This window comes from Entelurus aequoreus, linkage group LG14, assembly GCF_033978785.1.
Source record: "Entelurus aequoreus isolate RoL-2023_Sb linkage group LG14, RoL_Eaeq_v1.1, whole genome shotgun sequence".
Taxonomy (NCBI): Eukaryota; Metazoa; Chordata; class Actinopteri; order Syngnathiformes; family Syngnathidae; genus Entelurus; species Entelurus aequoreus.
Window position 1 is genome coordinate 57,288,951 of NC_084744.1, and position 27,880 is coordinate 57,316,830.

The following is a 27,880-nucleotide window of genomic DNA, read 5'->3' on the forward strand; positions in this document are numbered from 1 at the left end:
GAGAGGACCGCCCCCCTCTAGGGGAGACCGAAAGCAATGGATGTCGAGTGGGTCTGACATAATATTGTGAAAGTCCAACACTCAGCCCCATAGTGGGGCCAGCAGGAACCATCCCGAGCGGAGACGGGTCAGCAGCGTAGAGATGTCCCCATCCGATGCACAGGCTAGCGGTCCACCCCGGGATGGGAGCAGAGTAGAGAAGAAAAGAAAAGAAACGGCAGATCAACTGGTCTAAAAAGGGAGTCTATTTAAAGGCTAGAGTATACAAATGAGTTTTAAGATGAGACTTAAATGCTTCTACTGAGGTAGCATCTCTAACTTTTACCGGGAGGGCATTCCATAGTACTGGAGCCCGAATCTTCAAGCTGCTGCATTTCAATGCGCCGCCATTTGTGAAACAGACGTTTCAACAAACCGCATTACTTATTACCCGGAAAAGACCCGCCCTTTCTAAAATGAATATATTTGGTTGAGAGTACCGGGCCTTGATGCACCAACACTGCTCGAACATTTTCAATGACCGTCCTTTGTTTATTCAGTGATGTTTGTAGACCAACAATATGTAAACTAAAGTTTGGTGGATTTTCTGCTGTTGTGTTCAATCTTCCTTGAGTCACTTTCTTTTGTTGTGGCCATCGTATTCCTGTAAAGACAACAGACAAACGTCAACTGGTAGGAAATTAATCAGATCAAAATACTTTTGAGACCTTGTTATGTGAAGGTTGTATCTCAATTCTAAGACTGTGCAATGGTTGTTGAACCAAGACTGATACTTTTGACATACTGGTTACAGTTTTACATCTGGGTCAGTCCACAGGCTAGCAATGATCTACAAAACCTACTGTACACGCATGTTGCTACATGATCTATTTGTTGACTTACCGTTTTCCCTCAACATCGCTGGTGGAATCGGGCAGTTCTTTGCTTTTGGTTTCAGGAAGGAGAAAAACCAGAGTTCCACTAAGCACTGCAAGAGTGCTGAAGACAATGATGGGTAGGGACCAGGTGTAAACGGCCAACATGTTGGCCAGTGGGGCGAGCAGGCCGGCTCCTCTCATAGAAATGGAGCCCAAGCCAACAGCTGTTTGCCTGAGAAGAGTAAAGATAGAACCTTTATTTCTGTCAACCTGCAATGTTTCTTTCCTAGACATATTATTTATTGAAAATGAGCAATTCTCCAACCAATCAGTTGGGTGCCTGGCTACACCCTCAACAATTGTAAAGCCATTGCAACCCTCCCCACAAAGAAGGAGTACTGCAAAGTGGGACAGTCTGGTTCGAATGTTCTGGACATACAATGGATATTGACTACTGGTGGTTGTAGTGGTACATGTTGCTGCCTTTTGTGCACGTGGTTTGATTACCGGCAGGTTCTCCAACACCAAAGCCCAGATAATGGGAGTGTTGCACCAAGAAGGGCCACTGGCCTATAAGACTGGACTATTGGAAATATTAGGATGACATCTAGAGTCATCTTTTTTTCCCAAGATGCTGTTGGCAGGGGGCAGCACGGTGGCAGAGGGGTTAGTGCGTCTGCCTCACAATACGAAGGTCCTGAGTAGTCGTGAGTTCAATCCCGACCTCGGGATCTTTCTGTGTGGAGTTTGCATGTTCTCCCCGTGACTGCGTGGGTTCCCTCCGGGTACTCCGGCTTCCTCCCACCTCCAAAAACATGCCCCTGGGGATAGGCTGATTGGCAACACTAAATTGGCCCTAGTGTGTGAATGTGAGTGTGAATGTTGTCTGTCTATCTGTGTTGGCCCTGTGATGAGGTGGCGACTTGTCCAGGGTGTACCCCGCCTTCCGCCCGATTGTTGCTGACATAGGCTCCAGCGCCCCTGCGACCCCGAAGGGAATAAGCGGTAGGAAATGGATGGATGGATGGATGTTGGCAGGAGCTCTGTAATGTTGTATCATCCTTTTGTGTTCCTGATGTTTCCCTCTTGTTTTCATGTGGAGGTTTTTTGCCTTTAAGTTCGGAACCCTTTGGGACTGTGCGACAAGGGGTGGCACTTTTGTGACTTCTGCGGTGCTTTTTTTGTGAACTTCTGGATCTGCCTCCCGGGAGCCTTTTGGCCATGAAGACCAGCTGCTGGGTCTCTGCCACACCAGAGTCCGTTTGGAAAGACTGGAGGAGATGGGGATGAAGAGACAGGGCTGCGGAGCTGGGACGGACAAGATTTACAGTGTCTTGGCTGAATGAGCGTGTATCGGACACCTCGGTCTCCTTGGACGCATCCTCGCTCATCCATGCGGACTGGACCCTTGCCGAGAGTTGGTGGGTGGCCGACGGTGTTGGGTCTGCTCCTGTCTCTGGCCATGCTCCCCCCCACCCCAGCAGACGATGGCGTGGAACACCGCAGAGGCCACCACAGTGTATATGTTGTTTTCTGTTGTTGTTGTTTTACTTTTGTGGCTGTGTAGAAGTGGCTGGTCGCATCAGTTTTGCTCCTTTAATGTCTTTAATGTCCTTTGCGTTCTTTGATGTTTCCCTCTTAAACACATATTTATGTGTGATAAGGTTATGAGTTTGTTTTTTTCCTAAACCTCAGTCTGGACCCCATCTCCAGGGCCCAGGCTTAGACTGAATATTTCCTGTGGAATGCGTGAAGGCGGCGAGCAATCGTTGTGGAAAGAGTCCAAGTTTCAGATACGTAGAAGAGCTCTGGCACCATGCAGAAGTTGAGGTTGTTCTTACCTTTGCACTCTGCCAAAACTCTTTGGAGATTACCAAAGGCCCGGCAAGCCCACTGCAGACGACGTGCAACTTCAGATTTGGATCCTAGGTAGACAAACTCACCTCAACCTCCTCGTCGTGGATGGTGGTCACCTGTTGCGCAAGGGCAATAGGAAGTCAGACAGTGATTGAATGTTTGTTTTTGCCCTGGCTCGCTGATATCGACAATGCTTTGGTGATGGTCTTCAGGTATGTGGAAAAGAGAATATCATCAGCGCAGAACAGGTCTGTGAAGCAGAAGTGAAAGTTGACTTCAAGACTGGGTCAGCGGTGTAGTGAGTTTTGGATTATGTCGTTGACAGCAGTGTTAGAGGTTGGTGCGGCGACCCTGTCTGACTCCAAAGGTGGTAGCAAAGGGTTCTGACATGTCGCCCTCTGCTTTTACTCTGCAGGTGGTGTCTGCGTGAAAATCTTGGGGGATCCCTGGGACTCTGATGCCTTGTAGGAGTTTCTGTCCAAGGGGGCTGTATAAAGGGGTTGGCGAAATTCCCGCCTCTGTTGGGCAAGGATGTTTATAGCCAGAATAGGACCACAAACCAACACAACAAATGTAGCATTAACCAACAACAGTGTTATTTTAATATTTCCAGTGACAAGGGGGCCAGATTCACACAGGAAGGGTAAACTCTGATTCTTGTCCTAACTCAACAAGATAACTACGGTAAATCGAATGGTAGTTTGCTTACCTGACAGAAGTAGGAAACAGCTCCTGAGAGTAGACCATACAAACTGAACCAGCCCCGTTCAAGAAGAACTTGCCTGTGGTTACAAGAGCCATGATAACAACTGCATTGTCTGGAATGAAAATGTGTGTACAATCGGTTACAGGATTGTGTGTGAACACAAAAGAGATCTTTACTAAAAAAATAAAGGGCTAAGGGTGTTGTCACCTTGTGAGAAAGCCAATGTTAAGAGGCAAAAAACTCCACCAGACAGAAGGGTTAAAATCAGAGAAATTTTTCTTCCCAATAACTCCAAAATCCAGATGCAGAGAAGGTGAGCGGGTATCTCTGAGACTCCAAAGATGAATTGAACCAGGAAGATGTTCAAGCCAAACTCACCCACATTGAGGATAAGACAGAAGTAGCCCAGATTGAGTGAAAACCTAAAAACAAAAAAAATAATAACAATGAACTTCAAAGCTGCAAGGAGATTTAATAGGTCCAGTCACGGAACCATAACCGTGCGTGTACTGTATACCAGGGCCGGGTATTGGCAATGACTTCACCAAAGGAGTAGGTACAAAGAGGAACGGGGGCACGTGTCCGCCCCAATATTGGACCCATTTGTCCTACCCAATTATAATACCATGGAGTAAAAAAAAATATTGATTTTGAAGAGACATTTTGAATATTATTTTGTTATTGTGACCGTTCTATCGAGTTTGGGGTTAATATGTGTCCCTCTCCCAATGTTTAACTCATTCCTAAGTCTTTGGACTTCACGATACTTTACTGAAATCCCGATATTAAGGCACGTCGCATAAACACTCTATGTGGATGTTTAGGGGCACAACCACTTCATTAATTTAAGGGTTGTACTTGTATAGCGCGTTTCCACCTTAGAGGTACTCAAGGGTACTCATTACCACATTCACAGACTGATGGCGGTAGCTGCCATGCTAGGCCCTAACCACGACCTATCAGGAGCAAGGGTGAAGTGTCTTGCTCAAGGACACAACACGGACGTGACCAGGATGGCGGAAGCTGGGGATCGAACCGGTAACCCTCAGGTACCGTCATAAAAGGTCAGTCATAACGTCATCCAAACTCACATTTATCCATTCGCACACAATGAAAACATGTCAGAACCAGGATACGGTGATAAAAGGAAGGTAAACAAAAATATGACACCTTTTCATAATAAATGTTATAATAGTTGTGGCCGCATCAAACAAAGTTATGTTTAAGTTTCACTTTTTCATTTTATACCACAAACCTGTAGTTTTTAAAGACAGGGGATGCTTAACCCCCAGTAAATGCACTAATAATAATAATTATTATTATTAATACTATTGTCAGAATAATTGTATCTAAGTTATCCCAAAACTTTGTGTTGCCATGAGTTCCCGGCGAGCAGACAAAAGCTGTCTTTGAACCTACCAAGAAGAAGGCTTGTAAAACTCCACTGTGTCGGATGGGAAGCAACATGAAGGTGTTCTGTTTCTTTCATGTATTGTAATCAACAGAAAGATATTGTCTTGACCCGAGAACTACAAAGTGAAAAGGAAGCAGGGCCCGACTCCCCTCCAGGGACCTCCTCTTTGAACTGTTTTACGACCTTTTCTGTGAACTGTTTACGACCTTTTCTTTGAACTGTTCTGTAACCAAAGGCGATGGCTGTTTACGACCCCCGTCCCTTAGAAACAGCTGTAATCAGGGAAAGTCCAAATAAAAGAGGAGGTGTACGCACTCTCCTCAATTGAGCAAAATTTAATTATGCCTCTGTTTAATTCCTTGCTTCTTGTCTTGTTTAATAGATGTCATCAGTGTTTGAACTTGACAACTATATAATGATCGTTATGATTATTATTGACTAATGGTGATCCTACAAAAATGAGCTAATCTCGACCATACTCTATAAAGTAAAGGGACACTTGACTTTGTAATCATATTTAGATGATGTAGCATGATATTTTAAAGGGGAACTGCACTTTTTTTTGGAATTTTGCCTACCGTTCACAATCATTATTAAAGACATGACGGATATACATTTTTTTATGCATTTTGACTCGTAGATGAAAGTCCGTTTACAGCGGAGCCAATGGTAGGTCCTCTATTCCGCCCATAAAACCCACTAAAAAACATTCAAAAAGTGCCAACAATACTCTGTTTACATTTTATGACTTGAATATTAACCAAGTATTAGTGATATTGTTAATATAAGTGCTAACGCAGACAAACTATTTATAGCAGCTCCGCGATCATGTGCCTATCTTGACATGATCGACCGAGCAGCTGCTTCCTCGCTTCCTCGCTCGCCAAACTTTATTCCAAATCATAAATCAAGCCTCTCACCTGGATAGTACAAGGATGAGGACGTACTCCGACAAGTTGGTACACTTTGACAGCCAATTTAGACCCGGATACGGCGAGAACGACACGAAAAGATGCTTAATTCAAAATTGTCCAACAGTTTAAGAACAACATTTCTCAACCAGCTATTGCAAGGAATTTAGGGATTTCACCATCTACGCTCCGTAATATCATCAAAGGGTTCAGAGAATCTGGAGAAATCACTGCACGTAAGCGATGATATTATGGACCTTCGATCCCTCAGGCGGTACTGCATCAAAAAGTGACATCGGTGTGTAAAGGATATCACCACATGGGCTCAGGAACACTTCAGAAAACCACTGTGAGTAACTACAGTTTGTCACTAAATCACCAAAATGATTCCCGGGCAGTGGCGTGTGTGTGGCAATCATTGGTACTTTAATCTTTACATCTGTAAGTGCAAGTTAAAACTCTACTATGCAAAGCCAAATCCATTTATCAACAACACCCAGAAACGCCGCCGGCTTCGCTGGGCCCGAACTCATCTAAGATGGACTTATGCAAAGTGTAAAAGTGTTCTGTGGTCTGACGAGTCCACATTTCAAATTGTTTTTGGAAACTGTGGACGTCGTGTTCTCCGGACCAAGGAGGAACTGAACCATCTGGACTGTTATAGGCACTAAGTTGAAAAGCCAGCATGTGTGATGGTATGGGGGTGTATTAGTGCCCAAGGAATGGGTAACTTACACATCTGTGAAGGCACCATTAATGCTGAAAGGTACATACAGGTTTTGGAGCAACATATGTCGCCATCCAAGCAACGTTATCATGGACGCCCCTGCTTATTTCAGCAAGACAATGCCAAGCCACGTGTTACAACAGCGTGGCTTCGTAGTAAAGGAGTGCGGTAGTACCCAGGAGTCCAGACCTGTCTCCCATTGAAAATGTGTGGCGCATTATGAAGCCTAAAATACCACAACGGAGACCCCCGGACTGTTGAACAACTTAAGCTGTACATCAAGCAAGAATGGGAAAGAATTCCACCCGAAAAGCTTCAAAAATTGCTCTCCCCAGTTCCCAAACGTTTACTGAGTGTTGTTAAAAGGAAAGGCCATGTAACACAGTGGTAAAAATGCCCCTGTAGCAACTTTTTTGCAATGTGTTGCTGCCATTAAATTCTAAGTTAATGATTTTTTGCAAAAAAAAGTTGGAACATTTAAGTATTTTGTCTTTGCAGTCTGCAAATCATTGTATTCCGTTTTTATTTGTGAATTACACAACCTGCCAACTTCACTGGTTTTGGGTTTTGTATACAGATATTTACTTTACTTACACGGCAAAACATATGATGAACAAATATTTCAGTAGAATTCTTGAGGTCAACATGACATTCATTGCTCCGGTTTTAGTTTCTCCTCCCTCGCATCCCTGTGAAGGTGCGATACAGAAAGCTATTCAATTGATGAAATGATACAATAAAAAAAACACTGAATTGTTTTGCTCTTCAACCAAAAAAACAAGAACCTTACCAAAGAGTCCAGCATATTTTCCGGGATTTGCTGCTTATTTATCGACGCAACTTTCCTGATCAACCTCTTGGCTTCCTCGTGTCTTCCCTGACCCAGGAGCCACCTTGCAGATTCAGGAATCCACCTTTAATAAGACCCAAAGTTAAATGACCTTGGCTGCCAAAATGAAGGACTCAGACTGGGAAACCCGTTTCCTGTTACGTACCAGATGTAGAGGACGACAAGGGCGTGCAATCCTGCGGCCACGTATTCTATTGATCTCCAGTCCAGAATGACGTAGAACAGTCCGGCCATGAAACATTGTCCCACGGCGGTAAACATTTGGCTCAGACAGGAGGCAAATGACCTTTTGGTAACCCCGATCCACTCGGTAGCTATAAAGATAGTTTGTCCGGACGGAATATTATCAATATTCCCTAATCACCCCGTTACAAAACCTACCTAATACTGTGGAGTTGATTCTATAGCCTGCGAGGGCAGCGCCGACCAGGAACTGTGCCACAATGTAGACGTAGATATTTGGAGATGCGGCGCACACGAGAGTGCACACCAACATGAGCACAGCCGGTATCTGCGTTGTTTTCTGACGACCGAATCTAAAGTTGACATTGAGATAGGTTATGAAGGGTATATACTGACACCACATGGACAAAGATAAGACCTTCTGGAGGAAACTTCTGTGGTCGGATGAAACAAAAAGTGAGCTGTTTGGCCACAATACCCAACAATATGTTTGGAGGAGAAAAGGTGAGGCCTTTAATCCCCAGAACACCATCCTACCATCAAGCATGGTGGTGTACACCCTGGACTCAAGTCAATAGAAAAGATCAAAACTACAATCTAACTAAGATGCTCGTTTGAAAGCTATTGAGACTCCCAGTCCTGGACTAATAATCATCCATCCTTACATCCATTTTCTACCGCTTGTCCCTTTCGGGGTCGCGGGGGGTGCTGGAGCCTATCCCAGCTGCATTCGGGCGGAAGGCGGTGTACACCCTGGACTCCAGTCAATAGAAAAGATCGAAACTACAATCTAACTAAGATGCTCGTTTGAAAGCTATTGAGACTCCCAGTCCCGGACTAATAATCATCCATCCATACATCCATCAATGCTCTACCGCGGGGTGCTGGAGCCTATCCCAGCTGCATTCGGGCGGAAGGCGGGGTACACCCTGGACTCAAGTCAATAGAAAAGATCGAAACTACAATCTAACTAAGATGCTGGTTTGAAAGCTATTGAGACTCCCAGTCCCGGACTAATAATCATCCATCCATACATCCATTTTCTACCGCTTGTCCCTTTTGGGGTCGCGGGGGGTGCTGGAGACTATCCCAGCTGCATTCGGGCGGGAGGCAGGGTACACCCTGGACTCAAGTCAATAGAAAAGATCGAAACTACAATCTAACTAAGATGCTGGTTTGAAAGCTATTGAGACTCCCAGTCCCGGACTAATAATCATCCATCCTTACATCCATTTTCTACCGCTTGTCCCTTTTGGGGTCGCAGGGGTGCTGGAGCCTATCCCAGCTGCATTCGGGCGGGAGGCGGGGTACACCCTGGACTCAAGTCAATAGAAAAGATCGAAACTACAATCTAACTAAGATGCTCGTTTGAAAGCTATTGAGACTCCCAGTCCCGGACTAATAATAATCCATCCATACATCCATCAATTTTCTACCGCGGGGTGCTGGAGCCTATCCCAGCTGCATTCGGGCGGAAGGCGGGGTACACCCTGGACTCAAGTCAATAGAAAAGATCAAAACTACAATCTAACTAAGATGCTGGTTTGAAAGCTATTGAGACTCCCAGTCCCGGACTAATAATCATCCATCCTTCCATCAATTTTCTACCGCGGGGTGCTGGAGCCTATCCCAGCTGCATTCGGGCGGAAGGCGGGGTACACCCTGGACTCAAGTCAGTAGAAAAGATCGAAACTACAATCTAACTAAGATGCTGGTTCGAAAGCTATTGAGACTCCCAGTCCCGGACTAGTAATCATCCATCCATACATCCATTTTCTACCGCTTGTCCCTTTTGGGTTCGCGGGGGTGCTGGAGCCTATCCCAGCTGCATTCGGGCAGAAGGCAGGGTACACCCTGGACTCAAGTCAATAGAAAAGATCGAAACTACAATCTAACTTAGATGCTCGTTTGAAAGCTATTGAGACTCCCAGTCCCGGACTAATAATCATCCATCCTTACATCCATTTTCTACCGCTTGTCCCTTTTGGGGTCGCGGGGGTGCTGGAGCCTATCCCAGCTGCATTCGGGCGGGAGGCGGGGTACACCCTGGACTCAAGTCAATAGAAAAGATCGAAACTACAATCTAACTAAGATGCTCGTTTGAAAGCTATTGAGACTCCCAGTCCCGGACTAATAATCATCCATCCATACATCCATCAATGCTCTACCGCGGGGTGCTGGAGCCTATCCCAGCTGCATTCGGGCGGAAGGCGGGGTACACCCTGGACTCAAGTCAATAGAAAAGATCGAAACTACAATCTAACTAAGATGCTGGTTTGAAAGCTATTGAGACTCCCAGTCCCGGACTAATAATCATCCATCCATACATCCATTTTCTACCGCTTGTCCCTTTTGGGGTCGCGGGGGGTGCTGGAGACTATCCCAGCTGCATTCGGGCGGGAGGCAGGGTACACCCTGGACTCAAGTCAATAGAAAAGATCGAAACTACAATCTAACTAAGATGCTGGTTTGAAAGCTATTGAGACTCCCAGTCCCGGACTAATAATCATCCATCCTTACATCCATTTTCTACCGCTTGTCCCTTTTGGGGTCGCAGGGGTGCTGGAGCCTATCCCAGCTGCATTCGGGCGGGAGGCGGGGTACACCCTGGACTCAAGTCAATAGAAAAGATCGAAACTACAATCTAACTAAGATGCTCGTTTGAAAGCTATTGAGACTCCCAGTCCCGGACTAATAATAATCCATCCATACATCCATCAATTTTCTACCGCGGGGTGCTGGAGCCTATCCCAGCTGCATTCGGGCGGAAGGCGGGGTACACCCTGGACTCAAGTCAGTAGAAAAGATCGAAACTACAATCTAACTAAGATGCTGGTTCGAAAGCTATTGAGACTCCCAGTCCCGGACTAGTAATCATCCATCCATACATCCATTTTCTACCGCTTGTCCCTTTTGGGTTCGCGGGGGTGCTGGAGCCTATCCCAGCTGCATTCGGGCAGAAGGCAGGGTACACCCTGGACTCAAGTCAATAGAAAAGATCGAAACTACAATCTAACTTAGATGCTCGTTTGAAAGCTATTGAGACTCCCAGTCCTGGACTAATAATCATCCATCCTTACATCCATTTTCTACCGCTTGTCCCTTTTGGGGTCGCGGGGGTGCTGGAGCCTATCCCAGCTGCATTCGGGCAGAAGGCGGGGTACACCCTGGACTCAAGTCAATAGAAAAGATCGAAACTACAATCTAACTAAGATGCTCGTTTGAAAGCTATTGAGACTCCCAGTCCCGGACTAATAATCATCCATCCATACATCCATCAATTTTCTACCACGGGGTGCTGGAGCCTATCCCAGCTGCATTCGGGCGGGAGGCGGGGTACACCCTGGACTCAAGTCAATAGAAAAGATCGAAACTACAATCTAACTAAGATGCTCGTTTGAAAGCTATTGAGACTCCCAGTCCCGGACTAATAATCATCCATCCTTACATCCATTTTCTACCGCTTGTCCCTTTTGGGGTCGCGGGGGTGCTGGAGCCTATCCCAGCTGCATTCGGGCGGGAGGTGGGGTACACCCTGGACTCAAGTCAATAGAAAAGATCAAAACTACAATCTAACTAAGATGCTGGTTTGAAAGCTATTGAGACTCCCAGTCCCGGACTAATAATCATCCATCCATCCATCCATTTTCTACCGTTTGTCTCTTTTGAGGTCGTGGGGGGTGCTGGAGACTATCCCAGCTGCATTCGGGCGGGAGGCAGGGTACACCCTGGACTCAAGTCAATAGAAAAGATCGAAACTACAATCTAACTAAGATGCTGGTTTGAAAGCTATTGAGACTCCCAGTCCCGGACTAATAATCATCCATCCATACATCCATCCATCCATTTTCTACCGCGGGGTGCTGGAGCCTATCCCAGCTGCATTCGGGCGGAAGGCGGGTACACCCTGGACTCAAGTCAATAGAAAACATCGAAACTGCAATCTAACTAAGATGCTCGTTTTAGACTATTGAGACTCCCAGTCCCGGACTAATAATCATCCATCCTTCCATCAATTTTCTACCGCGGGGTGCTGGAGCCTATCCCAGCTGCATTCGGGCGGAAGGCGGGGTACACCCTGGACTCAAGTCAATAGAAAAGATCAAAACTGCAATCTAACTAAGATGCTCGTTTTAGACTATTGAGACTCCCAGTCCCGGACTAATAATCATCCATCCTTCCATCAATTTTCTACCGCGGGGTGCTGGAGCCTATCCCAGCTGCATTCGGGCGGAAGGCGGGGTACACCCTGGACTCAAGTCAATAGAAAAGATCGAAACTACAATCTAACTAAGAGGCTGGTTTGAAAGCTATTGAGACTCCCAGTCCCGGACTAGTAATCATCCATCCTTCCATCAATTTTCTACCGCGGGGTGCTGGAGCCTATCCCAGCTGCATTAGGGCGGAAGGCGGGTACACCCTGGACTCAAGTCAATAGAAAAGATCAAAACTACAATCTAACTAAGATGCTCGTTTGAGACTATTGAGACTCCCAGTCCCGGACTAATGATAATTTTTGTCCACATTGGGAATAACTTACGATTCAGCAAGAGGTCCAAAAATGATAGAACCCAAGAGAATACCAGCCATAAAGATTGTCTGCACAACATCCGGCATGTTGGATCTGTCACAGACAAGGTCAAACTACAAGAAGCAAAAAGGTAATAAGAAAATATCCTTTTGGGTAAATATGTCAGAACAAGAGTCAGCACTTACGTCCGTGACAATGGTGGACTTATATGTCGTGTCGTAGTACACCCAACCATTCCGGCACACCGTGGTCTCGTTTAGTCCGCGTTCCCCGATGGTCCCGATGTCCCAGTCCACTGGATCGAACATGCGACACCTGCTGAAAGAACCGTCCGGCTCCAGAGGAACGGTCAGGTTCAGCTGCTCCGCCAACGTCAGGTTGGGAGCAGCTTTGAGGATCCAGTCCGTGTTACAATGTCTCTCTGGATCCGACTGGATGAACAGAAAACTGGAAAAAGACATTGGCAGTATTGCGTTCGGAAAGGTTAACCCAAGAAGAATAACCTTCTGGAAAATTCCAAATTCTCCGATGGGCCGTAGAATCTCTCCGAAACTCATGTTGGGACAGAGTGGGAAACCTCCGTGTTACTGTAAATGTCAGGAAGATGAATGTTTAACTATTGTACTTCAGTCAGTAACCAGACATGACTACCTTTGGACACAATTTGACTCACAATGAACACATTTCCCTACAAAACATATATATTTATATATATTATATACACTATATTGCAAAAAGTATTTGGCCAGCCATCCAAATGATGAGAATCAGGTGTCCTAACCACAGGTGTATAAAATCAAGCACTTAGGCATGGAGACTGTTTCTACAAACATTTGTGAAAGAATGGGCCGCTCTCAGTGATTTCCAGCGTGGAACTGTCATAGGATGCCACCTGTGCAGCAAATCCAGTCGCGAAATTTCCTCGCTCCTAAATGTTCCAAAGTCGACTTATTATAAGAAAATGGAAGAGTTTGGGAACAACAGCAACTCAGCCACCAAGTGGTAGGCCACGTAAACTGACAGAGAGGGGTCAGCAGATGCTGAAGCGCATAGTGCAAAGACTTTCTCCAAACTTCATGTGACCTTCCAATTAGCCCACGTACAGTACGCAGAGAGCTTCATGGAATGGGTTTCCATGGCCGAGCAGCTGCATCTAAGCCATACATCACCAAGTCCGATGCAAAGCGTGGAATGCGGTGGTGTAAAGCACGTCTCCACTGGACTCTAGAGCGGTGGAGACGCCTTCTCTGGACTGATGAATCACGCTTTCCCATCTGGCAACCTGATGGACCAGTCTGGGTTTGGAGGTTGCCAGGAGAACGCTACATTTCCGACTGCATTGTGCCGATTGCAAAATTTGGTGGAGGAAGAATTATGGTGTGGGGTTGTTTTTAAGGAGTTGGGCTTGGCCCCTTAGTTCCAGTGAAAGGAACTATGAATGCTCCAGGATACCAAAACATTTTGGACAATTCCATGCTCCCAACCTTGTGTGAACAGTTTGGAGCGGGCCCCTTCCTCTTCCAACATGACTGTGCACCAGTGCACAAAGCAAGGTCCATAAAGACATGGATGACAGAGTCTGGTGTGGATGAACTTGACTGGCCTGCACAGAGTCCTGACCCAAACCCAATAGAACACCTTTGGGATGAATTAGAACGGAGACAGAGAGCCAGGCCTTCTTGACCAACATCAGTGTGTGACCTCACCAATTCGCTTTTGGAAGAATGTTGGAATATTCCTATAAACACACTCCGCAACCTTGTGGACAGCCTTCCCAGAAGAGTTGAAGCTGTAATAGCTGCAAAAGGTGGACCGGCATCATATTGAACCCTATGGGTTAGGAATGGGATGGCACTTCAAGTTCATATGTGAGTCAAGGCAGGGGGCCAAATACTTTTGGCAATATAGTGTAGGTTTTACATTAAATGGGTTATACTTGTATAGCGCTTTTCTACCTTCAAGGTACTCAAAGCACTTTGCTTTGACAGTATTTCCACATTCACCCATTCACACACACATTCACACACCGATGGCGGGAGCTGCCATGCAAGGCGCTAACCAGCAGCCATCAGGAGCAAGGGTGAAGTTTCTTGCCCAAGGACACAACGGACGTGACTAGGATGGTAGAAGGTGGGGATTGAACCCCAGTAACCAGCAACCCTCCGATTGCTGGCACGGCCACTCTACCAACTTCGCCACGCCGCCCCCAGTTCACTCATTTCCCTCAACTGTTGTACTAACATCATGTGGTTTACTCTGTACATATGTAGCATCATCTACAAAGATACAAAGAATTGCTATAGTGACATCCAGTGGACACATTTAGAACAGCAGTTTCTTTCATTCAAGAATTTCGGCTCATTTTTATACTTATTAGCGCCTGATCCGGGCCTCGGGCCGTATGTTTGACACCCCTGATCTAGATGCATATTAAATCGTCATTTAAGGTAGAGATGCACAAATACTATCCATGTATTTTAGATTGACAAATATGTTGTATTTCAAACGTATTGACATTGTAGAAAGACAGCGGAATCCACTACACATGCATGATCGTAATGAGTCACTAAAAGTCCGGGAACCTATGAATTAAAATATTTATTCTGCATGTTGTACACTTTGGAGACACACAACAAAAGGGGCATGCAGTATTCCCAATCCAAACTAAAATCTTGTTGGTTTTCTGCCAGCGTGTTCACTCCGTCCATTTTTTAGGATAATCCCATTTCTGTATAGGAACAGGGAAACACAAAATGCATACATTAATACACTTTTTGCATTGTTTCGGATCAAAATATTTACGGGTTGAAAATAAAATATTCAAATTTTTTTTTTTGGCAGCACGGTGGCAGAGGGGTTAGTGCGTCTGCCTCACAATACGAAGGTCCTGAGTAGTCGTGAGTTCAATCCCAACCTCGGGATCTTTCTGTGTTGGTAGAAAATGGATGGATGGATGGATGGATGGATATTCCAATTTGACAAACCGTTTTGGATTGACTGAGACCATTGTTCAGTATATGGTCAATCATTTCCCTAATTCCCCTAAGACCAAGGAGCTGGTCATCGACTTCAAGGAGAAAATGACCCCTCTGGAGCCCATCAAAATCCAGAGCCGGAAGGTGGCAGTAGTGGGGCAGTACAAGTACCTGGGAGTCCACTAGAACAGCAGACTGGACTGGAAGGACAACAGCAAAGCTGCATACAAGAAGGGCATGAGCAGACTCTTTTTCCTGAGGAAGCTTAGGTCCTTTAATGTGTGCAGCAAGCTGTTGGAGATCTTTTATCAGTCTGTTGTGGCCAGTGCCCTGTACTTTGCAGTGGTTTGTTGGGGGAGCAGCACCAGCAAAAGGGAGTTAAACCGGATTGACAAACTGATGCGGAAAGCCGGCCAAACTGTTGGCACGCAGTTGGAGGCGTTTGTGTCAGTGAGGGACAGGAGGACACTGGACAAACTGCTGGCCATCATGGACAATCCTGCCCACCCACTCCACAAGACTATTGAGGGACAGCGCGGCTCATACTCCAACAGGCTCCCTCAGCTTCGATTCAAGAACTCCTTCATTCCAGCTGTATAATCACTGGCCATACAGCAGTAGATGATATCCGTCTATTACCTGACCGCTTCTATGTTAGCTACCTCAAGACAGGTCTACTTAATACCTGCATTTTCCTTTCCATCCTTACCCTTTCCATCCTTTGAAACTGAGGTACTGTGTGGAACAATTACCAATTGTGGATCCATAAAGTTTGTCCAAGTCTAATCTTGTAGAACTGTGGTTTTAATAAAGGATTACATTTTGTGTAGCCCCTTTCTAAACTTTGAAAGTGAAACTCATTATTCACTCACCGCACATTCACACGTTGATGGTGGTAAGCTAAATTTGTAGCCACAGCTGCCTTGAGGTAGACTGACGGAACGGTGGCTACCAATATGTGCCAATGGTCTCTACGACCGCCATCAAACATTCTTACACATTCATACACCAGTGTGAGCAGGATTTACAGACAACTGCTCTACCTTCTGAGCCTCGCCCCCCCATAATGTACTTATTGGAATATTTGAGCAAATATACACATCAATTCATACATTTGTTTTAAACTTTAATGACGTCAAACGGTTTTAAGCGTACACAATTGCACAGTTGCGTCTCCGACCTTCAGGCCTGCCGACTATACTATTTATTGTTCTTGGGACATTGATGTGTGTTTTGGTTATTTCTAATCACTTGCATGAAACTGTAAGAATGATCACTCTGTGTAACCCCAAGTAACCTCAAGCTGTCTTAAATACGGTTAAAACATGTCAAATTCTCAAAAAGGAGGAAAGAGCCTCTGGTAATAATATTTTGAAAATATGGTAAACAATTTAGTATGCTACACATCAATTTGACGCAATTCCCCTCCATGATGTGGGCCATGGATTGGCCCACATCATCCTTCCTTTCCTTGGAAGGTGAATGCTGGGAGGGCTCTGGAGCCATAGCGCACGGAGAAGGTGGCAGTGCCCGCCATACCAATTTTAATGTGTCCATAGTTGTAGTGCTCCTCTGCTCCTGCTTTAATTGATTGTCTTGGAAAGGGCCGTCTTATTGTTGATTCATTAAGCAGCAACTTGGATGCAGGAGCAGCGGCAGCCAGCCACCGCCCAGCTCTACAGTACACCATTTGAACGGCTTTGTGTGGGAGCCCACCGAGCTTGGCACTTGGGACGGGCTGGGCCGAGAATTAGCAGGGGGGTCAGATCGGTACACTTTAGAGAAGTGGGTCATCTTAGCACAGCGCTGGCATCTCTGTCCTGTGGCTGAGCAAGTTGGCGCAAGGGTAGAGTGGGCGGAAGAGCCACAATTCCCACACAGCTTGCGTGCTGTAGCGGCCTGACGTCTTGCGACATTCCCCTCGGAGTCCACGTGAGGGGAGGGGTTGCCAGGGGGCTGAGCATCTGGGGCCATTGTCTGAGCCAGTGGTGCAAAGTGTGCAGAGGAGGGGTCTACGTCGGTTAGCCGCGATGCTAATTGTGCAGCAGACTCCAGTTGAAAAGCCATTTCTACTGCAACAGGTCGTTTGTTGACAAAAACAGTTTCTCCCGTGGCTTATGGAGTGTCGTGCGTTCAGCCAGCTGATCGCGAATCATTTCTTCTTCCATCCATACATCCATCCATCATCAACCGCTTATCCGGAATCGGGTCGGCAGGACAACAGCTCCAGCAGAGACCCCCAGACTTCCCTTTCCAGAGCAACATTAGCAACTTCCTCCTGGGGGATCCCGAAGCATCCCAGGCCAGAGAGGAGATGTAATCCCCCTCTGGTCCTTGGCCTGCCCCTGGGTCTCCTCCCAGTGGGACGTGCAACGAGGACCTCCCTAGGGAGACGCTTGTGAGGCATCCGCACAAGATGCCCGAACCACCTAAGCTGGCTCCTTTCCAAGCGAAGGAGCAGCGGCTCTACTCCGAGTCTCTCTCGGGTGACTGAACTTCTCACCCTACCTCTAAGGGAGATGCCAGCCTCCCTTCTGAGGAAACTCATTTCAGCCGCTTGTATCTACGATCTTATTCTTTCGGTCATGACCCACATTTCATGACCACAGGTGAGAGTAGGAATGTAGATAGCTCGGTAGACCTGAGAGCTTTGCCTACTGGCTCAGCTCTCGTTTCATCACAACAGTGCGGCAGAGAGACTGCAAAACTGCCCCAGCTGCTCCAATTCTCCGGCTGATTTCCTTCTCCATCTTTCCCTCACTTGTGAACAAGACCCCGAGATACTTAAACTCCTCCACCTGGGACAGAGTCTCGTTCTCTATACAAACCATCGGTTTCCTGCTGAGAACCATGGCCTCAGATTTGGAGGCATTTCTTCTTCCAAAAGGCCAAATTTGCAGAGGCTCGCCAGGTAGCCGAGATCGGTGACGTAGTTGTGTACCAACTCCCCGTTGGTGTTTTCGCCGCTGGCGGAAGATGATTCACAGGATGATAACACTCTGTGAGCCAGCAAAATGTCCGGTAAGCAAAGCGACACTGTCCGCTTAATTCTGCGCAGGTCCAAGAGTGTTAAAAATCCTTTAACCCTCGCTACCCAGGCTGTGGATTAGAATGGCCTAGCATTGTTAGCACGATTGCCGCTAAAAAGACAAATGCCAGCAGGACCAAGGGATAGACAGCTCGCCGGTCAGAGCGATAAAGGGAGGCAAAGGAGAAAAAGGAAGCGGCATCCTTGTCGCCAATGTTATATCTGAGGATACGCAGACTTGACTGCATGCTAACACGACTGTTTATTTTAATTTACGACACTTCCAGAAGGCGCGGGTCAATCTGCTTTACGGCACCACACTTCACTGTCGTAACACACCAACACCAGAACATAGCATAGACTATATGCTAGAAAATAGATCAATTAGTTGACTTACTTGTTGCCCTCAACCTCACGGGTAGAATCCGGCAGTTCTTTGCCCCTGGTTTCGGGGAGGAAGAAACCCAGAACTCCACTAAGCATTGAAAGGGTGCTGAAGATAATGTTGGGTAGAAGCCAGTGATAAAAGGCCAACATGTTGATTGATGGAGAGAGGAGACTAGCTACTCGCCCAGCTATGGACAATAACCCAGCAGCTGATTGCCTGAGGAGAGAGAAGAGTTGAACTGGAAGTACAGAACACTGGGAATAAAATGTTGACACAAACTTGAAAAAAAAATCTATATGTTGTACGCAGGGCTGTCGTATAAGGAGGAAAGCCCCCAGTAGCCTCCATGACAAAATGGATATACAAACACTGAACTAATATACAGTGGGGCAAAAAAGTATTTAGTCAGCCACCCATTGACAATCAATAGGTGGCTGACTAAATACTTTTTTGCCCCACTGTACATTCATTCAAATGATTGTCTAGCTTTTTTGCAGAAGGTTCTTAAAAACAGCACAGCGCTCCTGTAACTCTGACAAAATAAATGAATCAAAATCAAATGTCTACTGTAGAAGACGCTGGTTCTCAAGAATATACAAAATAGGCCCAATAGTGAAGACAGAAGCCCCTCAGTTCTTAGCTTTCTGGAAATGTGGGCCCCAAAACAATTACGTTTAATATCCCTGCTTTATGGGCTTACTTTGAGAACTAAAACAAAGCCATGGCCTTCACAACCCCACGACCCTGAGAAGAATACACAGTATACTGTAAAAGTTGATCTCAGGGCATTCAATCAATCGCAACTGGACTGTTTGGTTTGTCTTAGAAGACATTTGCAGGAGGGTATAAATATTTAGGGGTTTTGGCACTAGCCGCTATACTAGAACTGAACAATCTAAGTCTATGAGCATGAACTGTTAAAACCAACTCGGATCAGAGGCGAAAAGTCTTCTAAGACAAACCAAACAGTCAAGTTGCGATCCATTGAATGCCCTGAGATTACCTTGACCTGGATGAATGAGAACATTCATACACGGTATATATATTGCTTACCTGACTGAAGTGGGGAACAGCTCCTGAGCGTAGACCATAGACACCGAAATATTCCAGTCCAAAAATAACTTCCCTGTTGTTAAAAGAGCGAGGATAGCAACAGCTTTGTCTGGAATGGGAACAAGTGAAATATATGTGAGTGTAATATGACCAAGCTAAGGCATCATTTCTGTGAAAAATGATGGATTCACCTTGAGAGAAAGCCACGGTCAGGACACTGAACAAGCCACCTGCCAGGAGGGTTAAAATCACAGACATTTTTCTTCCCAACAACTCCAAAAACCAGATGCACAGAAGGTGTGCGGGTATTTCTGCGATTCCAAACACACACTGAACCAGGAAGATGTTCAAACCCAATTTTCCAACACTGAGAGAAATACAAAAGTAGCCTAAGTATGACGAAAACCTAGGTGAGAAAAAAGAAATAAATGAGAGGATGTAAAATTAAATGACTAAATGTTTTTACACACCAGAAAAAACACGAAATTATCAAGTAAATCAGCAGCTTTCTTGTGGTTAAAAGCATTTTCATGGCTCCACTTTCGACCTCGTTTCCCTCATGATCCTCCAGCTGCGTAGTTCAAGAGAAGAAGAAACGATTAAAGACTGGAACAAATCATTCAGTGGGTTATTTAATAAAGCACACCATGCAGTCCAAAGTATTCTCTGGGACTTCCTGTTTATTTATTGAGGCCACTTTCATGATCAACGTCTTTGCTTCCTCAATTCTCCCTCGACTCAACAACCACCTGGCAGATTCTGGAATCCACCTGGAATAAAAGGTTGGAGTCAAAAAGGAAAAAAACAGTCACTATTTAACAAGACATACCACATGTAGAAGAGCAAAGGGCAATAAGCTGCTCCCAGCACGTATTGAGCTATTCTCCAGTTCCGAATGGCGTAGACCAGTCCAGCCATGAAGCATTGTCCAGCTGCAGCAAACACTTGACTCAAACAGGAGGCATAGGACCTTTTGGTGACTCCTATCCACTCTGTGACTATAAAGACATTTTTTACACTCAAGTTGTACACCAGTTCAAGCCCCCGAATGTCGGATGCCATACCTAATACAGTGGAGTTCATTCGATATGCGCTGCAACCAACCCCAACCAGGAACTGTGCCACGATGTAAACGTAGATATTTGGAGCCGCTCCGACCATGAAGCTGCACGCCATCAGGAGCACGGCAGGTACCTGCGTTGTTCTCAGACGACCAAATCTAAAAATGGACATTCCAGATAGTTAGTTGTCCGGTTATTCTTCCCCAGTGTTAGGAAAAACGGCTTGACGTAACAACTTTTACCAGTAACAACTAATCCAATTGAACATTTTTATGTATGTTACAGCGCCGTTACCGATGTGTTTGACGCATACTTGCCAACAACGTTCCCTCTAAGGTGCGCACCTGCACAATTGCGCACTGCTCACGCATCCTCTGCGCACAGCAAATCTATGCCGCGCAAAAAGTCAAATCCCACTCTAAACAAAATAAACAAATCGTTTGTTTTGTACGATTTTGCAATGCAACTGTGAGTAACAAGTGACGAAAGGCGGCCACAACAGATAAAACAATGTTTGTCAACACTTAAATTATTGTAACGTCTGCGGAGACACTCTAAGGAGGACAGGAATTCCATCGGTCCCTTTATTTAGCGAAATTGTTTGTCGGCCATAACCACACCAAAACAATGTGTAAAATACTTTTGGTCGTTGTCTACCGTACAAACCAAGCCAAAAGCAACTCTTTGTCATCTGTTATATCAACAGCAGCCGCTTGCTCTCTCACACCTGCACCAACACATACACTATGGCAACTAGCCACTGGTGCGTTGATGGCCACACAAAAAGTTGGACAACTCCAACATTAAACGTGAAGTCAAATCAAATCAAATCAACTTTATTTATAAAGCACATTTAAAATTTACCACAGGGGTAGCCAAAGTGCAGTACAATGGGCAGGTTAAAAATAATACGAGAACTGAGCAAACACAACACAACACAAACAGAACACGATAAAAATAAAAAAAAATACAATATAAAAAACATAAAAACATAAAAACAGGTTCACAGCAGGTGTATTATGGGGCGCCATTGCAGGATGGGTACCACTCAGTGTTAAAAGCCATGGAATAAAAGTATGTTTTTAAGAGAGATTTAAAAACAGGAAGAGAGGAGGCTTGTCTAACACTCAGAGGTAGGTCGTTCCAGAGCTTGGGAGCAGCAGCAGCGAAAGCTCTGTCACCTCTAAGCTTCAGCCTTGTGTCCGGGACCGTCAGTAGCAGCTGATCGGCTGATCTTAGGGATCGGGTGGGGCAGTAAGGCTGAAGGAGGTCGGAGAGTCTTTATTTGTTCAGCTTTGTTTAATTTCTGTAGACCAGAAAAAAAAACTGTCCAAAAATGTTGAAGCTGACAAAAGTTTCTTGTTCACTTTATTTCACTGCAATCATTTTGTGCCATTTTTGTTTGTTCCACATGCACAGTCAATGCAATGATACTTTTTGTATTTAGTATATATTCTTTAAAGTAAAGTGTAAATTTCAGGTTGTTTTACTATGACTCCTCAATGAGTGTGCTTATTCTACTGTCATTTGTTAAGAATGTTATTTTTTGGATATTAATTATGAAATTATGTTACAGGACTACATAATTGCTAATAAAAATATTTATTTTACGGACATAAAGTTTATAAACACTTCATTTTTTTGGATTGATTGAGACTTTTATTAGTAGGTTGCACAGTGAAGTACATATTCCGTACAATTGACCTCTAAATGGTAACACCCGAAAAAGTTTTTCAACTTGTTTAAGTCGGGGTCCACTTAAATTGATTCATGATACAGATATATACTATCAGATATATACTACCATCATAATACAGTCATCACACAAGATAATCACATTGAATTATTTACATTATTTACAATCAGGGGTGTGGAGGGGGGGGTGGGGTAGGATATGGACAGCAAGTAGTGGACAGAGAGAGAGAGAGAGAGAGAGAGAGAGAGAGAGAGAGAGAGAGAGAGAGAGAGAGAGAGAGAGAGAGAGAGAGAGAGAGAGAGAGAGAGATCAGAAGGCATAAGAAAAAGTATCTGCATTTGATTGTTTACATTTGATTATTAGCAATCCGGGGAGGGTGTTAGTTTAAGGTTGTAGCTGCCTGGAGGTGAACTTTTAGTGCGGTTTTGAAGGAGGATAGAGATGCCCTTTCTTTTATACCTGTTGGGAGCGCATTCCACATTGATGTGGCATAGAAAGAGAATGAGTTAAGACCTTTGTTAGATCGGAATCTGGGTTTAACGTGGTTAGTGGAGCTCCCCCTGGTGTTGTGATTATGGCGGTCATTTACGTTAAGGAAGTAGTTTGACATGTACTTCGGTATCAGGGAGGTGTAGCGTATTTTTATAGACTGGGCTCAGTGCAAGTTGTTTAACTCTGTCCTCCACCCTGAGCCAGCCCACTTTAGAGAAGTGGGTAGGAGTGAGGTGGGATCTGGGGTGGAGGTCTAGAAGTAATCTGACTAGCTTGTTCTGAGATGTTTGGAGTTTAGATTTGAGGGTTATGGAGGTGCTAGGGTACCAGGAGGTGCATGCGTAATCGAAAAAGGGTTGAACGAGAGTTCCCGCCAGAATCCTCATGGTGCTTTTGTTGACCAGAGAGGAGATTCTGTAGAGAAATCTCAGTCGTTGGTTAACCTTTTTGATTACTTTGGTTGCCATTTTATCACAGGAAAGGTTAGCCTCTAGAATGGAACCTAGGTAGGTGACCTCATCTTTCCTGGTGATAACAATGTCACCCACTTTTATAGTGAAGTCATTGACTTTCAGCGAGCCAGGTGCAAGTTCTACACAGCTCAGCACTGAGGATTTTCTCCACCTGTGACTTGTCCTTGCCGGATACCAGCAGGGCAGAGTCATCCGCAAACAAAAACAATTCACAGTCGCATGCCGATGACAAGTCGTTTATGTATATTAGGAACAGTAAAGGTCCCAATATACTGCCTTGGGGACTCCACAGCTCACCGAGAGGGGGGGGACAGTGCCGTTTACCTCTACCACCTGCTCCCTCCCCTCCAAGTAAGATTGCATCCAGCTCCATGAGGTTTTGTTAAAACCGATTGCTCTGAGCTTATCCAACAGTATAGCGTGGTTAACGGTGTCAAAGGCCTTCTGAAGGTCCAGCATGACCATGCCGCAGTATTTGCCCGCGTCCACCTCATGTTTGATGTGGTCGGTCAGATAGAGAAGGCATGTGTCAGTGGAGTGGTTAGTTCTGAAGCCGGATTGGAATGTGTACATGAGTTTATTAGTGGCAAGGTAACTATCGACCTGTTCATAAACTATTTTTTCCATTACTTTTGAGATGGAACTGAGGATAGAAACAGGTCGGTAGTTGCCAGGTTCTAATTTGCTTCCTTTTTTAAAGAGGGGAGTTACTCTTGCTATCTTAAAATATTTTGGTACTTGGCCTTGTGTAATTGATTGGTTTATTATGTGCATGATGATCGGGGCAATGATGGAGGCAGAGTCCCTGAGGAATCTGGAGGGAATATTGTCAAGGCCGGTGGCCTTGTTTGGGTGGAGCGCGCTCAATTTTTTAAACACCTCATCAGCTGTGACCATTTCTAATTTGAAATCATTGTTGGATACTCCTAGCTTTCTGTAGAAGGCTTTAATGTGTTCTACACCAAAACGACCAGAGTGGTGGGACAGCTTGTTGACAAGAGTTGCGGCTATGCTGGTGAAAAAGGCGTTAAGTCTGCTAGCTGCCTCCATTTTGTCTGTAATGAGGGAGTCACCCTCCTTGATGCTGATGTTGGTGAGTCTGGTTTTAAGTTTCTGGCTGCAACCAGGAAGCTCATCATCTCATGCAACATGTGAATGTTTTAAGGCAGGGGTGTCCAAACTTTTTCCACTGAGGGCCGCACACTGAAATATCAAAGCAAGCCGGGACCATTTTGATATTTTTTATTTTAAAAACCAATACAATATATGTATAAAAATATACATTTAGGCCTCCACTCAGGCTTGATCCTGGGGACCCCAAAGGGTTTAGGTAAAAAAAAATATAAAAAATTTGTCATTATTTAGTATTATTATATTATTCAAGGTCTAAATCTCCAGATCAACATTAGGTCTATCTGTCAATATAAAGTGTTTTTTCAAGATTTAAGTTGTATGCTCTTTTTGTCAAAGAAAACCCTTTTTTTTATGGAAAAAACACAAAATATGCAATATTTTCCCCCAATAACATTTTAAAGTGGAATATTTGAGATGATATAATAATTGGAGTTCATAGCATAACTCATACAACATTAATTCAGTATTATTTTTGAGCAACTTAAATAGACACTTAAAAAAAAAAAAAAAGTTCCACTAAAATTATTGGGGATCCAAAAGGGTCCTGCTCAGTAAAGTATTAAAAAATAAATCATACTTTTTTTTGTACTTTTAACACAACAGTCTCAAGATCAACTTCAGATCTATCCGTCAATTATAACTTTTGTTGTTGTTTATGTTTTTTTTTTGTTCGTTCTAGGCCCTTCTTTAAACAAAACAGCTTAATTTTTTTATATGGCAGACAAAATATTTTCCCCAAAAAATATTCAAAAGTGGAATATTTAAGTATTTCTTATATATATATATACATATATAAGAAATATATATATATATATATATATATATATATATATATATATATATATATATATATATATATATATATATATATATATATATATATATATATATAATAATAATAATGGATTAGATTTTATATATATATATATATATTTCTTATATATATATATACATATATAAGAATATATATATATATATATATATATATATATATATATATATATATATATATATATATATATATATATATATATATATATATATATATATATATATATATATAATAATAATGGATTAGATTTTATATCTCGCTTTTCTATTATTAAATACTAAAAGCGCTATATATATATATATATATATATATATATATATATATATATATATATATATATATATATATATATATATATATATATATCAATCATCAATCAATCATATATATAAATAAAATAAATACCTGACTTTCAGTGAATTCTAGCTATAAATATACTCCTCCCCCCCCCCCCCCCCCCCCCCTCAACCCCGCCCCCCTGGTGGAAATAGGGCTTTGGAAAAGCAGGTATTCTGGAAAACCCTGGAATTTCTTTGAACATGGAAAAATGATAGTTTGAATTTCCAGAATGGTGGAATGTGTTGAAGGTGGAATGGTTTGAATAGGTTGAAAAATGTGGAAATGGTGAAAGTTTGAAAAATGTCCAATTCATTTTGAATGGGGATAATGCAAAAAAATGAATTATGGGAAATCCAGGAATTTTTTTTTTGAATTATTGAAGTAAAGCACACAATTCCTGAACAGGCGGAATATTTTGAAGTTGGAACAGTTTAAATCAGATGAAAAACATGGGAATTGTTGGACTTTGAAGAATGTCCCATTCATTTCAATGGGAATTTCAGAAAATATTTTGGAATTTCGGGAAAAGCGGGAATTTATTCAAAAATGGTAAAAAGATTGAATGAGTTGAAATGGTCGGTGTTGAAATTTTTCAAATCGATCGAGAAATGTTGAAGTAGTAACATGTTGAATTGAGAAATGGTATTACGGAAGTCCTGGAATTTTGGGAAAACCGGGAATTTTTACAGTTCAAAAAAACTACTTCGTTTTTTGTCCTGATTAAGAGGAATGTTTTGACGGTAGAACGGTTGAAATGCGTTGAAAAATGTGGGAGTAGTCGCCGCCAGAAAAAAGGGTGGAAATGGGGATTTAGAAAAGAAGGGATTCTGGAAAATCCTGGAATTTCTTTGAACATGGAAAAATGATAGTTTGAATTTCCAGAATGGTGGAATGTGTTGAAGGTGGAATGGTTTGAATAGGTTGAAAAATGTGGAAATGGTGAAAGTTTGAAAAATGGCAAATGTCCCGCGGCTGAGATAGGCTCCAGCAACCCACGCGACCCCAAAAGGGACAAGCAGTAGAAAATGGATGGATGGAAAAATGTCTTGGAAAACCTGGAATTCTAAGAAATCTGGGAATTTTTGGAATTTGTCAAGGGAAAGCCCGCGATTACCGAATAGGCTGAAGAGTTATTTGATCATTCCTCCAAATTCATGATTCGGGATGAAGATGCTACCAGAACACATACTATAAGAAATTGCTTCCTGTTCGGTAGGTGGCGTTAGCAGGCAAGTTACATTTTGGAGCTCAAATTGGGCGTTTCAAAACGTCCTGAAACTCTTTAGAAAACAAGGTAAAACCACCGTTGTGTCTAATTTGGGAGTGATTTTACCTGTAGAGATGTTTAGGTCGAGAACTATGCAATAAGGACCAAGGTATGGCCCTTTAAGTTACTTACGATTCAGCAAGAGGTCCAAAGACGAAAGAACCAACAAGACAACCAGCCATGAAAACTGTCTCCACCAGTGCAGGTATGTTGGACCTGTCACACACCAGATCAAACTACGAGGCAACACTCACAGAATTAGCATGTCTGAAACAACCGAGACAGCAAATTAGCGTGTAGTCACTTACGTCAGTGACAATGGTGGACTGGTACGTCGTGTCGTTGTACACCCAACCATTCTGGCACACCGTGGTCTCATTGAGTCCGCGGTCCCTGATGGATCCGATGTCCCAGTCCACTGGATCGAACATGCGACACCTGCTGAAAGAACCGTCCTGCTCCAGAGGAAGGGTCAGGTTCAGCTGCTCCTCCAACGTCAGGTTGGGAGCAGCCTTGAGGATCCAGTCCGTGTCACAACGTGTCTCTGGATCAGACTGGATGAAAAGAAAACTACACAGAGAAGCACTCATAAATATATTTGGAAGAGTTAATCCAAAAAGTATGAGCTTCTGGAAAATTCCAAATTCTCCAATGGCCTGCAGAATCTCCCCAAAAGCCATGTTCCCCGTGCCAGACGGCTGTGTTCTCAAGAGTTCATGTTAGTTGTGTGTTTAAGTAAGAACATTGTGAGAAACCGGTTCTAGTGCGGACTCTGTCTCTGTGCAAATAATCATTAATTTGGAATTTAATGGCAGCAACACATTGCAAAAAAGTTGCCACAGTGGCATTTTTACCACTGTATTACATGGCCTTTCCTTTTAACAACACTCGGTAAACGTTTGGGAACTGAGGAGACACATTTTTGAAGCTTTTCAGGTGGAATCATTTCCCATTCTCGCTTGATGTTGTGGAGGATGCATATGTGTTTAAGAGTTCTTTCTTTTTACATAGCCATGTTTAGAGTAGCTAGTACTTTTCCTTTGTATATTCTACCAGTCTCTCTTTGTCTTCAGATTGTCTGTTTAGTGTCTCAAACCCCCAAATCT

At 43.9% G+C, this 27,880-nt stretch overlaps 2 protein-coding genes across 2 annotated transcripts in view; both read right to left on the reverse strand.

Moving 5' to 3' along the window:
- Positions 1-520: 520 nt before the first annotated feature.
- Positions 521-27,880, reverse strand: part of LOC133664304 (uncharacterized) — a 48,685-nt gene continuing 21,325 nt past the window's right edge. The window contains exons 11-25 of the mRNA XM_062068812.1: positions 27,083-27,328; positions 26,907-27,010; positions 20,310-20,699; positions 20,127-20,250; positions 16,697-16,988; positions 12,222-12,613; positions 12,046-12,149; positions 7,704-7,858; positions 7,468-7,636; positions 7,263-7,386; positions 7,067-7,161; positions 3,628-3,842; positions 3,424-3,532; positions 883-1,089; positions 521-643 (exon numbers count right to left, since the gene is read on the reverse strand). Coding sequence (XP_061924796.1) covers positions 568-643; positions 883-1,089; positions 3,424-3,532; positions 3,628-3,842; positions 7,067-7,161; positions 7,263-7,386; positions 7,468-7,636; positions 7,704-7,858; positions 12,046-12,149; positions 12,222-12,613; positions 16,697-16,988; positions 20,127-20,250; positions 20,310-20,699; positions 26,907-27,010; positions 27,083-27,328 — 2,802 coding nt within the window. The 3' untranslated portion in view covers positions 521-567. The remainder of the gene's footprint in view (positions 644-882; positions 1,090-3,423; positions 3,533-3,627; positions 3,843-7,066; positions 7,162-7,262; positions 7,387-7,467; positions 7,637-7,703; positions 7,859-12,045; positions 12,150-12,221; positions 12,614-16,696; positions 16,989-20,126; positions 20,251-20,309; positions 20,700-26,906; positions 27,011-27,082; positions 27,329-27,880) is intronic.
- LOC133665461 (solute carrier family 22 member 13-like) lies at positions 14,637-27,454 on the reverse strand. The gene is made up of 10 exons (XM_062070761.1): positions 27,083-27,454; positions 26,907-27,010; positions 20,545-20,699; positions 20,310-20,478; positions 20,127-20,250; positions 19,951-20,051; positions 19,672-19,886; positions 19,481-19,589; positions 18,437-18,643; positions 14,637-14,764 (listed from the first exon to the last, which is right to left on the reverse strand). Exons 1-10 carry the CDS (start codon positions 27,452-27,454, stop codon positions 14,701-14,703), a joined length of 1,620 nt encoding a protein of 539 aa, XP_061926745.1. The 3' UTR covers positions 14,637-14,700.

What these genes read in the sequence shown, in the direction of transcription:
- LOC133665461 (XM_062070761.1), bottom strand. Translation starts at nt 27,454, where the DNA reads ATGGCTTTTGGGGAGATTCTGCAGGCCATTGGAGAATTTGGAATTTTC. An exon ending in AGTCCACCATTGTCACTGAC is followed by an intron (nt 27,011 to 27,082) that starts GTAAGTGACTAC and finishes GTTGCCTCGTAG; the next exon opens with TTTGATCTGGTGTGTGACAG. An exon ending in AGAATACTTTGGACTGCATG is followed by an intron (nt 20,052 to 20,126) that starts GTGTGCTTTATT and finishes TGAACTACGCAG; the next exon opens with CTGGAGGATCATGAGGGAAA.